Below are 16418 nucleotides of genomic sequence, written 5' to 3' on the forward strand. Positions count from 1 at the left end.
TCACAATAGCCAAACCGTGGAAACAGACAAGGTGCCCAACAACCTATCAATGGATAAAGAAAATGTGATATACACATATATGTGTATATATATATATGGTAAATATATGTATATAAATATAATGGAATATTACTCAACCATAAAGAAAAATGAAATTGTCACTTGCAGGAAAAAGGAAGGAACTGGCATCATGTTGAGTGAGATAAGCCAATGTCAAAAGTCAAATTTCATGTGTTATTGTTTTTGTGGAACCTAGACTAAAATGATGGTGATGATAATAATGGAACATGAATGTATATGGGGAACTGTCTGGGGATGAATCCATGGGGGGGAGAAGGGGAAAGGAAAGGATGGCAATGGATGAAAAAGATGGAAGTAGGCCATATATATAAAAATATATGCCTCTCTATGTGAAGACAGCATAATGAAACTCACCAAATACTGTTTGAAAGAGCAGGGGGAGATAGTGAGAATACTTTGAATTTGTTCAAAGTACACTGTACACATGTATGAAATTATCACAGTGAAACCCCCCATATTACCAATGCATGCTAAGTCAAAAATAAAATTAAAAATTAAAAAAGCACACCAACACCTTAAGGGAAGAGGTCAGAATAGATCTGAAAAATTATTCAGGTTGAGAAATCTGAACTGGTTCTCACACACAGAATGGCTTGTGCAGATACAAATTAAAACAGGCATTGTGAATGAGGGAAATTGAAGCTGACATCAGAGTCCGGAGAAGCCGGTTTCCCTCTTCAGTTATTCTACCCCCTTCTGGGATCTGGGCAAGTCACCTAGCCTTTCCAGGCTTCATTCATTATTGTGAAATGAGGGACTTCTTCCATTGTCACCTGACTGTAAAAAATGTCTATGTGGGTCCTGATTTAAGAAACACCCCTCTCATTTCTTTCATGCTGTCATGGCCCTAAATAAAAGCATTACATCTTTCTATCTCATTTTCTTCCACCATTTATTTCATCCCTCACAAGGGTCCAGTTTAATTTTCTAGAAGTCACAACTGACCACACATTTCTTAAAGCCCTGCGAATAGCAAAATGACATGCGAAGTATTCACAATGACATTTGTAGCCTTCTATCACATGGCCTCCATCAGCCTGTCTTGTTTAATTTTGCTGCATGCCTACGCTGCACTCTTCCACAAACACGCCCGTGTTCCCATTATATCTACATCTTTTAAAAGACACTCTGATCTGTGTTACATTTTCACTTTTTCCCTTATGAGGGAAAATTCAATTTTTCCCCCTTCAATTGTTTTCTCCCCGAAACCTTCTCTGCTCTCCATTCAGAATTGGGGACTCTTACCTCGAATACTGTACTGAAAGGACTGTCAGTCTGCCTTTGGTTGCAGTTATTTGTATATTACTAGCCCTTGTCATAAGATCAGGTATTTGAAAGTAAGACCTTTGTTACTTACATGGTGCTTTGACTATTTTAGGTGTCCCTTAACAGTTTGCTGGATTTAATTGAAAGAAATCAGGAAATGTCTTTCAAAGGAACCAAAAACATAAACAATTTCTTAGCAATGTGTAGTATGTGATAAGGACTTAAGTACTAAGTACTGTGCTAAGTTGAACAGATCTCTACATTAAGTTTTTTCCTCAGAAAGTCTGTTTGTTAGTACTCAATTTACAGATGAGAAGGGAGGTACAATTGTCACAAAGCCAGTAAGTGAGAGCAGCAGATTCCTGCCCTTTGTCTAAGCCCAGGACATATGCTGTAACCTGCTTTGCTCATGAGTCTCGACCTACTTCCCCTCTCTACACTGCTACAATGGCTGTAATTCCCAGGTGGAAAGAGGGTCTTGTAAGAGATGTACACAGATTGGAAGAGGCCACCCTGTTGCTCATAAGTTTCATCTACTCTTAAACACATCCTATATTCGCTTCTTCCCTATCAACTGAACATGAAAATTGCTTCTTTTGTTCAAATATGTGATCTATCCTTTCTAGAGCTCATTTTATTCTGACTTACTGAAAGTAGAATTTTTTGAGCATCTACTCATGCTTAAAAAGAAAAGTTCATTTATTGATTATTTAGATGTTTCCTTCTAATTATCCAACTTAATTCTCACAATGGTCTTGGAAAGTTCAAAGTATTTTTTAAAAGATAAAGACCCTGCCCCAGATAAGCTAAACAGCATGTCTAGCTTCTGAGTGACAAGGCCAGTAATTGAATCGTGGTCTGTGAATTCCTGGAAGCATGCACCCGGTATATCCTGCTGCTGTTTCACTTTTCGCCATCTGGCACTGGTTTAGTGCTTTTCAGGAAAACAGAGTCCTAGGCTTCCCTAGGAATGCCAGCTTAGAGGACAGAAGGCAAGAGATGGCCTTGTGTGCAAGTGCCACTAAGAGTGAAGGGTGGCAGGTGCTTTCAAATCGTACTCCTACCCATGTAGTATTTTCAGGCTTGAGGTTCTGTCTTGTGAAGTTTCTCCACAGTCATTTAAAAAATTATTACTTTTGGTTATATCTTAAGAGCCTTTAATTATATTTTGGATGCATATTTGATCTTCACTAGTGAGTGACTTCTACTGTAAAATCTCAGAAAATGGGCACAGCTCAGGCTCTGAAGGTTCTCCTGCCTTTCCTTCCTGAATTGTTGTCTCTGATGATATCCCATGAATGCCATGATCATAGCATCACTGCATGGGACGTTGTCAGTTGTGCACTTACCGCTCCCTTCTCCTCAACAACAAAAACTGTGAAAGCAAAGACATTATTTTCTTCGCCTCTTTATTCCTGACACACTGGGCTCCCTCGATGTAGGATAAATTAATATAATTAGAGATGGAATGAACAGAAATGCCACATGTTTAAGCAGTTCTTGTAGTTTAAGAAAAATAAATCCCTAAGTTAAAAGTGTAGCCCTAAGAAAATGTTAAGAAAATCCCCAAGTTAAAAGATCTTCATTTACTTTCATCACAAGAAGATGCTTCCCACTTTGAGTTTCTAGAATTCTAATGATTTTTGTTAGCATTAACACAGGAAATTTAAATTGGGTCTTTCAAGTGGCAATGGTGGTTAATAGGGAACACCTACTAGACTTAATATATACGTTAGGTCTGATGGGAAATATCTGTTCTTCTATGTCTTTATGCCTGAGGATTCAGCTCTAAAAAGACAAATTATAATCACTCAATGATTTAAGAGTAGAGGCTAAAATAATGACAAGTGGCTCTTTTATTACATGCATATCGATCTAGCTTTGGCTTGGGTGGTAGGTTTTGTAATCGTCAGTCTCAAGCCCAGGTATGTGCACAGCTTTCTTTGTACGTGACTACACACTGAAGTGTGTGCATTGTTGGGAAAGCATTTTGTTCTTTAAACCAAATGAGAGACTGAGATCTGAGACTAGGGACCTGTATTTCAAGTGCTGAAGGTAATCGCTTTTAAATCTTTTCTTCCATCTATAATTTCTCTTAGCCTGTAACACACAGTGCTACTAATATTTTCCAGGTATCATTTAAAGGACTTCACCTGTCCAAATTCATGTACTCTTCCCAACATTTCTTTGATGAAGACAATAATTTCTTGCCATTTTGTGGATAAGAGAACAGAGACACACAGAAATTAAATGATTTAATTAAAGTCATTCAACTTTTTTTTTTGCAAGTAAAGCAGGATAGTTTATTGAGATACAAAAGTGTGAAGTGGGAGAATTGAGCCCCCAAAGCTGGGAAGGCTCTCAGGTGAGGGCACCCAATATTATACAGCTTGCTAACTGGATTACAAACTCAAAAAATCTGGCTCTTGAGTTCATGTTTATAATCACTATACAAATTGCCTCTCCCTGGAAACTTTTGCTACTAAACTATGCCTTCCCAAAGACTGAGAAACAGCAAGAATAAATATGGAGACCATCTTTCTTTAAAAACTATACCTGTTATCCTACAGTTTCTGCTGATCGGTGTTGTGTATATACTTTTTGATATCTTCTAGAGAAAAGTAAGATCTTAATATACTCATATTAAATAGAATTTTCACTATTATTTCTTTCATTCATATAGAGAGAGCATATAGATGTTTACCTGAATAAGGAAATACAGTGCCTTCGGGGTACAATATACTTCTTAATATCAAAGAAGACAGGAGTTATTGCAATAAGGAAAGACAAATGGAATACCTGAGTTATGGCATAAATTCTGATTTTAAAACCTGTGGTGACATATGTTATATACAAAGAAAGGCTTAATTAGAGGTGATCAATGCTTACAAATTAATTATTTTCCATACAGTTTACTAAAATCAAGTATCAAATTTATCATTAAACCATTTTACTAAAGCACTATGAAAGCTCATATTTCTGTTGTGCAGTATTCAATTTACTTAACAAATTTTTAATGAGTGACTACTATGCAAACAGTAGATTTTTATTTGAGCTATTAATTATTCAGAGAAGTGATTTATAATCTAATTTTAGAGATGAGAACTAGCAGAGTATCATGGCTCTCTCTCTCTCCAAGTTTGTCTCCTACATACTTAGATACACACTTAAATGCACATTATATACCTCTTTCAAAATAAAAAAATTCTAATGTTACATAAGCCCTTATTTACTTGGTTGTTAATGTGGAAAGTTAATAACTTCAATTTTATTTTCGAACACCTTACAGCTGTGGTTAAATTGAGTAGGACTGAATTATGTGTTTCACTGTGGGAATCATCAAAAAGTCACAAACCAAATGTGATGCAGTATGGGATATGAGCGCCTCAGACAGAGAAGAATATTTTACTAATAAATACTTAAATGAATAACTATTAACTATTGCTGGGTAGCTTGATCGACACAAACACTTTGGAAGATAAGTGGTTTTTGAACCAAGAGTAAATTATATGTATGTATGTATGTATATATATATGTGTGTGTGTATATAAGTTTAATACACACATACACACCCATACACCCATATATATATATTTATCTCTTTCTCTCTCTCTACATATATATAATACATATATATATATATATATATATATTCCTAGTAGAATGGAAGCTCTTTAAACTGGAGGGATAGCTGAACATGTGGTTGATAAAATTTTCTAATCAGCCTCTCCACCCGCTTCAAGGGATAGTCATCCATAGCAAGTTCATTTTTACCTCTGTTCACATGCCACACTTTGACAACTCTACTATCTTGTGTGTGGAGCCAAGAGGTCCCACACTGCTCTAGGGGAAAGAAAAGCTCTTGCCCCAATCCCAAACTTAATTTCTGCCTCTCTGTCATACTAAGCAACTTCTGCCTAGATTGGAAATTTCTGTCATCACTGTGGTGTTTAACATGGCCTAGAAAATGAAGAAACAACACTGTGGAACTGGCCTCGCTAAGGCCTTTCTGCTCCTTGAGGTCATTTTCTGTGAGATGCCTATGTCCCATCTCTCCTCTACTCTGCTCCCTGACCTCTGCAATCCATCATAGGAAAGTGGGTGGGGGTGGAGGTGGAAAAAGGAGCAGAGCCAGTTCAGTCATGTGGGCTGGGAGCTTCAAAATGGGAAATGTGTAAGGATTTTTTTTATAGCTCCATAGAGCAGGCATCTTCTAGGAGGCACTACACTTAGCCCTTCTAAATCACGTTGGAGCAAACATCTGTGCACCGAAGTCTCAGCAATATCTTCACTTGTTTCCGAATGTGACTGATAGGACCATTAGCCTTTGGGGTCAGCCAGAGAAGACTGAAGCCAAAGCCAAGGGCAAAGCTGAAGCTCAATACATTCCACTTTTCCCTCACCAATTCCATTAGTTATGCTGCTAAATTTTTTTGATTAGTGCATCATAAATTTATTGAGAGATTCGTATCTGCATTACTGTAGAGGTGGGAGTTAAAAACTGAGTAATGTCATGCCTCTCGTCCAACCATCTAAAACATTAGCAGGATCAATATTATCTATGAAACACGTAATCAGAGACTTAAATATTGGATTATTTGCCATTATTAGATGATTTTTCTTCATATAAGCAAAATCCAGCTGGGAGCTAGAATCCAAAGGAGGTCTTTGTATGGAAAAATTTTCAAAGGTTCATCTCTCTATGGTACATACAGATTGCTACCCATCTTTTAAATAAAGTTTTCCCATGAGGAACAAGACTCAGTATTTATGCCAGAATCTTCACATTGAACATTCTATATGTTTTAATCAGTCAACTCTCAGTCATTATAAGTATTTCCAGATTGTCAGCCAAGGTGTAAAGGACTTGTTAATTCTTGAGTGTGGATCTAACTAAATGAGTGTGGATCATTCCCTAAATGAGACCATTTATTTTCAATGACTTCGACTGTGTTTTGATTCATTCTTCACTTTTTGGAAAAAAATAATATTGCTTATTTCACAGATGACTAAATCAAGACATGAGGAGATATTTATTTGGCACTGGCAGATCTCACAGCTCACAAGTTTATATGGTGCCACAGAACTCTGGAAGTACGAGAACCAACACGCTTGGAGCAAGAACCCGGAGGAGTGTGGTATACTAGCATACAGAAGGTGCTCAGTAAATGTTAATTCGCTCCTAACACTAGGTCAAATAATTGTACTTAAGGCAAGCACTATCATTTTGTGAGCGTATGTATCTCTATCAATAAAAAATGAGCAGGCAGTCCAGCAAGGACTTGTTAATGTATCTGTTCATTGTAACAAATTGCTGTATCATCTCATGCACACTGTGTAAAATAGGAAACCAAGTCTCCTTCCAGAGAAAGCTTACTTTTGACAAAGTGGACAATGGGTTTCAGTGAATTGGAGAAGGGAAGGTCATTTAGGAGGCACTGACTTTGCTTTGGAAGTTCTTACACACATTATATAGCTTGTTTATAATTAAAATGTTATAAAAAAACTCTAACTCGACAATATTTTCACATTTTCAAATGAAAATAAAGCCTGGAGGAAGTGCGCAAGTTGCCAAAAGCCACAAAATTAATAAATAGTCCAAGTTCAAAAATATATAATGTATCCTTTTTAAAGTAAAAAAGCGCACATCTAATTGTTCTATTGCAGTCTCAAAACACTGTCTGTTGGCTTGTGTGCCTTATGCAACTAAAATAACTTTGTATGAAGAATAAAACCACAAATGTTTTCTCTGAAATCTTAAATCTCAAACAATCTGTAGGTATGCCTGAGATGATAAAATGAGCAGAAGTGTAATTTAAAAATGAGGATTTGTATAGATCATGGTCACTGATTTATGACCATTGTTCAACTATTCTGAAGGCAGAACAATGTCTTCAATGGGGCAGTCATAGTCACTTATTTTATAAATAAAAGTGTTCCACACTGTTAAAGGAAATTATAACCTGGGGGTGTAGCTCAGAAGTAGTATACATGAAGCCCTGGGTTTGATCCCAGCACAAAAAATGAAAGCAAAAGAAAACATTATGTTTATATCATTATCCATTTTATTCTATCCATTCAGTGAAAACTTAACGAAATTCTACTGTAGATGAGAAAGCATGCAGGAATGGCTCCACATTGTCACCATTATACATTTATCAAAAGATACATCATAAGCCATCAATGAATGAACTGTTATGAAATTATAAAACATGTTATTCTCTGACATTTCATTTTATCACTCCTTATTGGAGAACACTTAATATGAAGTTATCTTCTTTTGGACTTGGTGTAAAAATGTCATAGTAAAAGCTTTTGGTGAAGCATTTCATTGTGAGTAATGCATTTCCGTTCTTCCCATTTTCAACAACATTCTTTTTGGGTTTTTTTTGGTACTGAGGTTTGAACTCAGGGCCTCACATTTGTTGGGCAGGTGCTGTACCACTTGAACCTGTATCCAGTCCTTCCAACAATATTCTGTGAAATATATTGACTTCTTCTTTATCTTTTCCACAAATTACACTGATTTTAACTACCTGTTTTCCCCTTTCTCTTTTACTTAGAGCTAAGGAGCCTATCAGCTTCAGAATAGACAGGTGCCATCCTGTAAGTAAGAAAGCAATTATCTTCCTCTATGTTGACTGACATTATTTTCTGATTAAACAAACAAGCAGTAATGAACCAATATGGCAATTGGTTTAGAGTCTAATTATTAACAGGAAAAATACCTCAACATTAATTATGCCAAAATTAGTATTTCCATCCTTGGCATCCACATTTCAAAATCCACCTGACCGTGGGAAATGATTCCATTCTGTAGAATGGTCTGGAAGTACAATTCTCAGCTAACCACGTCTGGAAGAAACCATAGAAAGCCGAGCTACTCGTGATACATCTGGCTGTTTAAATCAAACTTTGTTTTTCTTGTGACAAGAAAGGACAATACCACTAGTTGGGTTTTCAGCAGGGTTTTGGAACTTCTCTGTGTCAGTTACCTAATTAGTAAAAGTTACCTAATCAGAAATATATCCATTTTTCACTTGTGTTTAAATGACTAAATGAGATGATATATGTGAAAAGCTAAGTGTAATGGACAATTCAAAGTTATTTTGTAACTCTTGATGTAAACAAACTGTATTCTTATTCCCCCTTCAGCATTTCCCTTTCCCTTTCCTATCACCCAGGGACTTCCTGTCAAGGGAAGTAATTGTGAAAGTGTAGGTGAGCAGCTAGGAAAATACAAGCTTTAATATTCTTATTTTCAGCTGTAACCACACTTTTGAAAGAGGCTAACAATTTCCCAAAAGTAGAAGACTTATTCAGAATTGCTTTGATTTTTTGTTTAATTAATGTGATGTCATAAAGTGAATTTAAAAGTTATCACAAACAGGAAGCAACATTCCCTCACATGTAGAATTACAATGACCTCCATTTTAAATGTTATAATCCAGAGGGAAATTTTCTAGTATAAGGAATTCTAGAAGAAGTAATAATTAGGAAAGACCACTGGAACAGGAGTCAGGAAACCTCAGTCCTATTCCTGATCTGACATTAACTACAGTGTATCATTAGGTAACTCAAACTTTTCAAGCAATAATTTTCTTACATGTGATAGAAAAATCAGACCAGATGTTCTTGGATTATATCATGTTATTAAACCTAATTCTAAACTAAGAACTTTTAATTCTGTAATAACACACTTTCTCACTTGAGGGTTTACTTGGGAAATAGCCTATGCTGTATATACACTAATGTTGAAAAGAAATGTTTGCTTGTATCATTTGTAACATGTTCGCAGAACAAACAGCAACAACTGTCCCTCAAATGCCTTTTATTTAACAAATTAGCTGGACAACCTGAGTGTCTAAACAGGTCTCCATGGTTCACTCACATTGGCTCTCACATATACCTCCCTTCTACTTTCAATTTTCTCACGCTTACCGTCCTAACCCTGCTTGGCCCAACCTCTCTCTGTTTCTATTATTTCACAGAGGGTCCTTCCTTCACGTGCTATCATTCTCACAGGCCTATAGATTCTACTCTGTTAAGCTTTATTTGAGAAACAAGTCTTCGCTCCCACCTCACCCATTAACCTCCCTAGGGAGACACTTATGCTGTCCAAAAGGAAGCTTCTTTCTAAGTGGACAGCCATCATGACATCAAAACATCCATGCCAGAAGTCAGTCAGTTACCATTAAGTAGGAATATCATTGATAAGGCTGAACTCAATAGCTGAATGTCAAGAAAAACTTTCTGTCTCGCCTCTGACAGAGCCCCACAGAGGTGGGTCTCTCCATTCCATCTCAGCACTAAATTCAGTATTGTCATCGGAAACAATGAGATGCAGTGTGTGGAATCAGAATGCAAGAAAGAGACAAATACTCAAACACATTAATTACAATGTGCCTCTGCTACAGTTTTCTGATTTAAAAAGTAAAGATAATGATATCTTCCTGGAGACTTGGTGTAGAGGTGTATCTTCGTAATTCTAGCACTTGAGAGAGACTGAGGCAGGAGGATTCAAATTTTGAGGTCAGCCTGGATTATAAAGCAAGGCTGTCTCAAAACACCAAAAAAAAGAGAAGTTTCTTGGCTTGGTAGCTCTCAGGACTATCCATAGGGGTCTATCACATATAGGAGAGTTGAAATAGATTATTCTTTATTATTACTATGGATATTATCATTATTAAAATACCTTTGAAGTTGGCAGAAGTCAACTGTTTTTTTTTTTTCTTGTTAGAAAAAAGTAGGACAGAGAACATTTTAAGTGACTTGGTCATGGCCATAAATAAGGGAGAGATGGTGTGTAGGAATAGAATAGAATTCTGTAATAGGAGGTTCTGTGTTCGATATTTGCAGAAATGTCCTCATTTAACTCCATTCTAAAACTTAAGACTCTATTTTCTTCTCTTTTTACTTTTTCTTTTGCATCAGATTTTGTGCACTGTGACTCCAATAGAGGAGGAAAATCTTGCCAGCTCATCTTACTTGGCAGGGGTTGGAGGATTTTTCGAGCAGACTATCTCTATACAATCTAAAAGAAAAAGCTACAGGTACTATTTTGGTACATGCAATGCAGAAATGTGATGTTGTATTTGATACTGATGCCAAAGTTTGTGGTGGGGTGGTATTGGGTATTGGGCTTGTGCTTGCTAGGCAGGTCCTTTACCACTTGAGCCACTCCACCGGCCCTTTTTGCATTGGTCATTTTTGAAATGAGGTCTTGCTTTATGCCTAGGGTCAGCCTAGACCTCGATCTGCCTATTTGTGCTTCTCCAACATACTTGGGATGACAGGCACGCAATACCATGCCCAGTCATTGGTTGAGATGGGGAGTCTCATGAAATTTTTGCCCAGGTTGGCCTCAAATTGTGATCCTCCAGATCTTGGTTTCATGAGTAGCTAGGATTTGATTATAAGCATATGATACCATGCCTAGCCACTACAGTGTAAACGAAAGAAAATTAACTATATTTCCCTGCAAGATCAAATGTGTTATATAATTTTCATATAGAATGTGAGATGGAACAGAAATTTTGTGAATCAATATTTGCTACAGTTAAGAAATAAAGTCCCCAGGCATAGTAGCACACACCTGCAGTCCTAGAATTTGGGAAGATCTGAAGTTGAAAGCCAACCTGGGCTACACAGCAAGATCCTGCCTCAAAAAAAAAATATTTCTGAATGGAATTAGTTTTAGTTCTTTGTTTTTGAAGTTAAAATATTCTGGCTATTTATGCTAAGTGGAGAGAGATACTTTTCCTCACTTCGTCACGTCTATGCATGCCTGCGCACAGTTAGGTACATGTGTCTGTGCATGCGTGTATGTACTTGAAGACATGAGAATTCAAAGTCCTATTTGTATCTACAGGCCTGTAAAAATATCTACATATATCCATCTCCATAAAGTAAATATCACATTACTAATTAAAAGGTATGCCATGAAGCAGAATGTCTAAATAAAAAAGAATCTATTTTCCGTTTATTTTATATTAAGAATGTATATCTTTTCGGCTTAAGAGGTAATTTACTATGGGTTTACATTACATCCTGAATTATATCTTTGAAAAGGGGGACAAGTGAGAATAGAATGATTAGTCTGAGCACAAGGGAACCCTTGTGCTTAGCATGAAGGAAATCCACTAGCAGTCAGACAACCCACCTTCCACATATGTTATCAGGCTATTAAGCTTGAAAGACCTTTTACGACTTCTAGGTGTGCTGCTGGCTGTGATTGCCATGAAAGTGATACAATCATTGCTTTGAAATTAAAGGGAAGACAAACCCTCTCTTCAATGACACATTCCTTTTTGACCTGCTTTTCTGTTCAACCTAACAAGGACTTGGACATTCTTGCTTGGGAGTTCTGTTCACAACCTGCCTATGCTTTTCCCAGGAACACTGCAACACTGAATTATCCAACTTACTCCTAAATGAGGTCCTGTACTGGAACCCATCATGTGTTTTTCAAACTATCATATAATATCACCAGCAATCATAAGCCCCTTTGTCAGTAGACAAATAGCAGCCAAACCAAAGATACAAGAAAAAAAAGAATCATTCTACCCATTCATTAACTTTGTGTTTTGCTTACAGTCATTTGGTGGTGAACCACGATAGGGTTACTTGATTCTGAATACCATGGCCAGAAGCCTACAGCGATGTAATTAAAGATGCCCTGACACTCTTCAAAGGGTGTGCCAGCATCCCTACTTCTTCTCTAGCTATGGGTACTTGTTGAGGGGGCACTAGCTACTAACTATTGAACCAGCATGGGTGCACACTGTCCACCAAATCTTTGCACTCAGAGGCACCCAGTGGAGGGCAAACTGAGCTGAGGGAGCTGGACTTTGTTTAGCAAAACTGTATCACCTTTGTCAGTGCTCTTTGCTTACTACATCTTCCTGGGATTTACTGTTGTTGTTGTCTGGTTAGTTTTACTTTTGAGACAGCATCTCATTTTGTTGCCCAGGCTGGTCTTGACCACTTGGGCTCAAGTGATCCTCCTAACTCAGCCTCCTGATTTTATCATCAGTGAGAAAAAAGAGGAAGCAACTTTGCCTATATGAATATTCTTTCAACAAACTGAGAGCCACAGTTATTACCGTGGTGAAGATCATGAGTTCTTAGCACCAACTCTGTCTCCAACTCAAGCTGTAAACATTAGCGAGGTGTGTCATTCCCAGGATTTTCTGTTTGTTCTTCAAACCCTGGACAATAATGGCCTCTTTTTTAAAGTGAGTCTTTGAAGATTGAGCAGAATGGTACACAGAAAGGTGCCTCATAAATGCTTGCCATTGTTACTGTACAAAAACTAAATAGCACTCCCATTCATGTCCAGATTACAGACACGTTTCATGAAAACTGGAGAACACAGACCACCTCTGGAAACCAAGGAGGAGGGAGCTTCTGCTGAGCAATGGGAGCTCCAAAGCTAGACCTTGTCAGAACTGATTCCATAGGTCCAGCCTAGAACCAAAACAACCCATTTCAGGTCAAGGGCCATTGTAAGGGAGAAAAGCAAGTAATACACTGTGTGTCTACCTCAACTCAGACACAACGCTCTCATAGGATTTGCTATATTCGAAGAGAAGGTTATAATCATCTCGATTATAAATGGATATATGCAGTCACGATTAGATGATATGATTTCTATTTTATATGAAGGACTGAGGAAGAGAGAAGTAAAATGGCCAGGTGACATTTGAACTAGGTCAATCTTTCTACAAGGCCCAAGTTGTCCCCAGAGCACACTGCCACTTTCCTGCTTTAAAATGTAAAATCTACTTGATTCTAGTGCTCTCTAGTCCAGTGAAAGTTTCCCAATTAAGTTTCTTTGTATCTCATACCTATTATGAATAGCAATTTAAAACAGCCTGAATAGCTTGAAGAACGGCAGCTAAAGTAGTCCACGGTGTCATGTGACCCAGATACTTTGTTTTTACCTCAAGATCTGGCCCTTTGAGTCAAAGTAACAGAGGAAACGTGAAATGTATACTTTGGGCTGATATGTGATGGAAGCAGGTTTATTCATGCTTTTCTTTCTATCTTGGTCCTAAGATCTTGGGAAAGTATGCTGTGAAGCAAAGTGTCACTATTCTAGCACTTCTTATTGACGTGTTAATTCAAGCTCTGTTTATTCATCCTCCAAGGGAGATATGAAGCTCATTCCTATCAGCTTCAAAATGAGTCATTTCAAAGGATCTGGTGATGCTTTCTGTCAACCCTTAAGTGACTGCTGCTCAAATATTTTCCCCCATATTCTGGAGGCTCTGAAGTGGCTCATCATACACTAAAGTTTTAGGGAGATAATTTGTAATCTGACTTTGTAGCTCTTTCTTAGAAGTCCATTAGCCCCAAGATACAGTGTCATAAATGCTCAAACTCTGTGAAGTGTCTTCAAGCAATTGTTTAGTTACTTGCCCTAATTAGGAATTCAGAGAATGGTATCTGAATGGGTTAAAGTGAAAGTAATGAACTTGGGTTATTTCCAGTCATGGAAAGCACGTAATATTTGTGAAGTGTTTATTTCTCGAGATATAATTCATATGCACTATGATGCACACCTACTTTTAAAACCCTGGGTTAACTAGGACATGTATTCCTGCTAAAAGGCACCTCAAAATACAAACTTAGATTCTTTAAGGGAATGAGTTTGATTCTGAGGATTGTATTCTTAGTCATGAAGGTATTTTCCTGGAAGCCATACAGCTCCAGTGCTGTATGTAGTCAGCTTCTAGCTGACCTCAAGTGTGTGCCTTCCTAGACATGGAGCCCAACAATTCATTGATTTCTCCTAGACAAATGTAATAGATCCAAATACGATTGAAAGTGCTCTAGTTCAAAACCACAGTGAATTAGCAACATGACAAGTGGGCTGACAATTGAACTTGAAGGCAGGTATCTTGTCTTTCTACTCCTTTATCCTTGATGCCACGGAATCTGCCACCACCCACATTTTCTTGAGAAATCACTTTCTTATTTTTTTATAAACCTTATCCATGGCTTCAAAAATTACCTTATCCATGGCTTTAAAAGCCTTTGTGAAAAGAGGAAGGAGAATAAATGGAGCAATGATTTTAAATAAACAGGAAAATAATTTTTCTTCTTTTCTATAGGTCATGGAGGAAGGGATTACCAAGCATTTCTCTGAGACTTATGCAAGTCACACATCTTTCTCAGAACCAAGATCATTAAAAAAAATCTATGACACATAAAAGAAATTTACAAATATACTATTATCTATAAGGACAGTCTGACAATGTCCCTTCCCCCAAGTTTCAAGAAAGTGACACTTCCTCAACCCAGATAAGCCTCACCACGGTCATCAAATACAGAATCTACCATCTATACTTGAGAGTGAAAACCTCCATATTTGGCTGAAAAGACAGCCAAGGAGGGATATTTATAAATTTAGCAACAGTCTCACTTCTCCATACAACCCAGGCTGTAGTGACATAGAGCATAGTTTCATGCTTAAAACCATCTGATTTCTGGAAACCTATGCTATATATCCTATGTCTACCTATGATTAATAAGTCTGTCGCTTAAAAATGTCTTCCTAATGCAATGGACCACAGGGCACTAGAATCCTGCACCTGTCAATCTTGATAACCCTCCCATAAAATGATAATCCTCCCATAAATACTGCATTGGGTAAGTTGGAGGTTCATTATGAATACATATGCATGTTCATTGCACAGAACAAATGGGCAGATACAAGTCATGTAAAATTAGATGATGTGTATTTAAAACATATGTATATTTATATATAATATATATTTAAAACACACATATATATGTTTATATAATGCGTCTATGTAACACACACACAGACACACACACACACAGAAAAAAGCCAGCACACTGATGCCTAGAAATGACTCCGTTTTAGAAGCAGATGAGAGCACCTTGGTAACAGTAGGAGAAGGGTTTGTTGGGGTGGGGGGAATTAAGCCTAAAGCTATATACACATCTGCATCCTCACTCATAGTCAGAGGCATAGCTCTGTGCACTTGAATTCTCACCCAAAGCGCACAGAGTTCTAGATACACAGCTGATGGAAGACACGAATTCGGAAATGTGAGCATCCTGGTCCCTGTGGGGCACGGATGGACGCTGTGCACACTGACGTGACAGGGCCAGGGAACTAGAGTCACACTCACACAGGTACCTTTCCCAGCAGGCCACCCAGCAGGGACACCTCTAGCGGTAGCCACCAGGGCCTGGCAGGAATCCACAGGCCCATTTGGGGAGGGGGTGGGGTGGAGAGCTCCTGGGAAACCTGGAGAGGGGAGGGTGAAGGGAGAGGGTAGGGCATTTGGGGACAGCGACGCGCTCCCTGGCGCGGTCTCCTGGCCTCCAGCACTGTCCAGGACCCGAATCCGCTTCGGGGCTGCCCGGAAGATCTGCATTATGCCAGGGCGCTGAGCCAACTCACCTCGACGAAATAAAAACAGGGCAGGAGGGTGACGCTGTCCTTGATCACTTTGCCCTTTGGCCTCTCCTTCGCCGACATCCCGGCCACCACGCCAGCCCGGCTCCGCGTCGTCCCCGGGCGAGGTGTGCGCAGCGCAGCGCAGCCTGCGAGCCGCGTCCTCCCGCCGCCCGCTGATGTCACATTCCCGGCTGGGGACAGCGCCGCACGCCGCGCCCCGCCTGCTCTCCTCCCCGCCCCTCTTTGCAGCAGCCCGGCGGTCCCCAAGCCGCAGGTCCCCGTTCTTCCTGGCGGCTCTGGCTTTCCCTGCTCCCAGCTGTTGCTGGAATGGCCTCTCCTCCCTGTCACCCTCCCTCGCTCTCCGCCGTCCTGTGCCTGAGCTTGACGTCAAGAACCGGGAAAGGGGGGCGCGCTCCTGCTCTCTGCAGCAGTGAGGCCGGGGAGCACAGGCACCTGCTTTGGGGGAGCCTCTTGGGTCAGGCTGGGAATACTAACTTCAGGCTCAGAAGCCACCCCAGGGCACCCACCCCAGCCAGAACACGACCTTCACCTGCGCAAAATGAAAATCTGGGCTCCACACAGAGATGCAGGCCCTGGTGGGAACTCACTCAGAGCTGGCTGCTCCCGCCGGACA

The 16418-nt window shown here is 39.1% G+C and overlaps 1 protein-coding gene across 1 annotated transcript in view; it reads right to left on the reverse strand.

Annotated features, from left to right (window-relative positions):
• Plppr4 (phospholipid phosphatase related 4) overlaps positions 1-16003 on the reverse strand; it is a 41072-nt gene extending 25069 nt beyond the window's left edge. The window contains exon 1 of the mRNA XM_020187146.2: positions 15788-16003. Within this exon, the coding sequence (XP_020042735.1) occupies positions 15788-15865 (78 nt within the window). The 5' untranslated portion in view covers positions 15866-16003. The remainder of the gene's footprint in view (positions 1-15787) is intronic.
• Positions 16004-16418: the final 415 nt, after the last annotated feature.

Source organism: Castor canadensis, chromosome 12, assembly GCF_047511655.1.
Source record: "Castor canadensis chromosome 12, mCasCan1.hap1v2, whole genome shotgun sequence".
Classification (NCBI taxonomy): domain Eukaryota; kingdom Metazoa; phylum Chordata; class Mammalia; order Rodentia; family Castoridae; genus Castor; species Castor canadensis.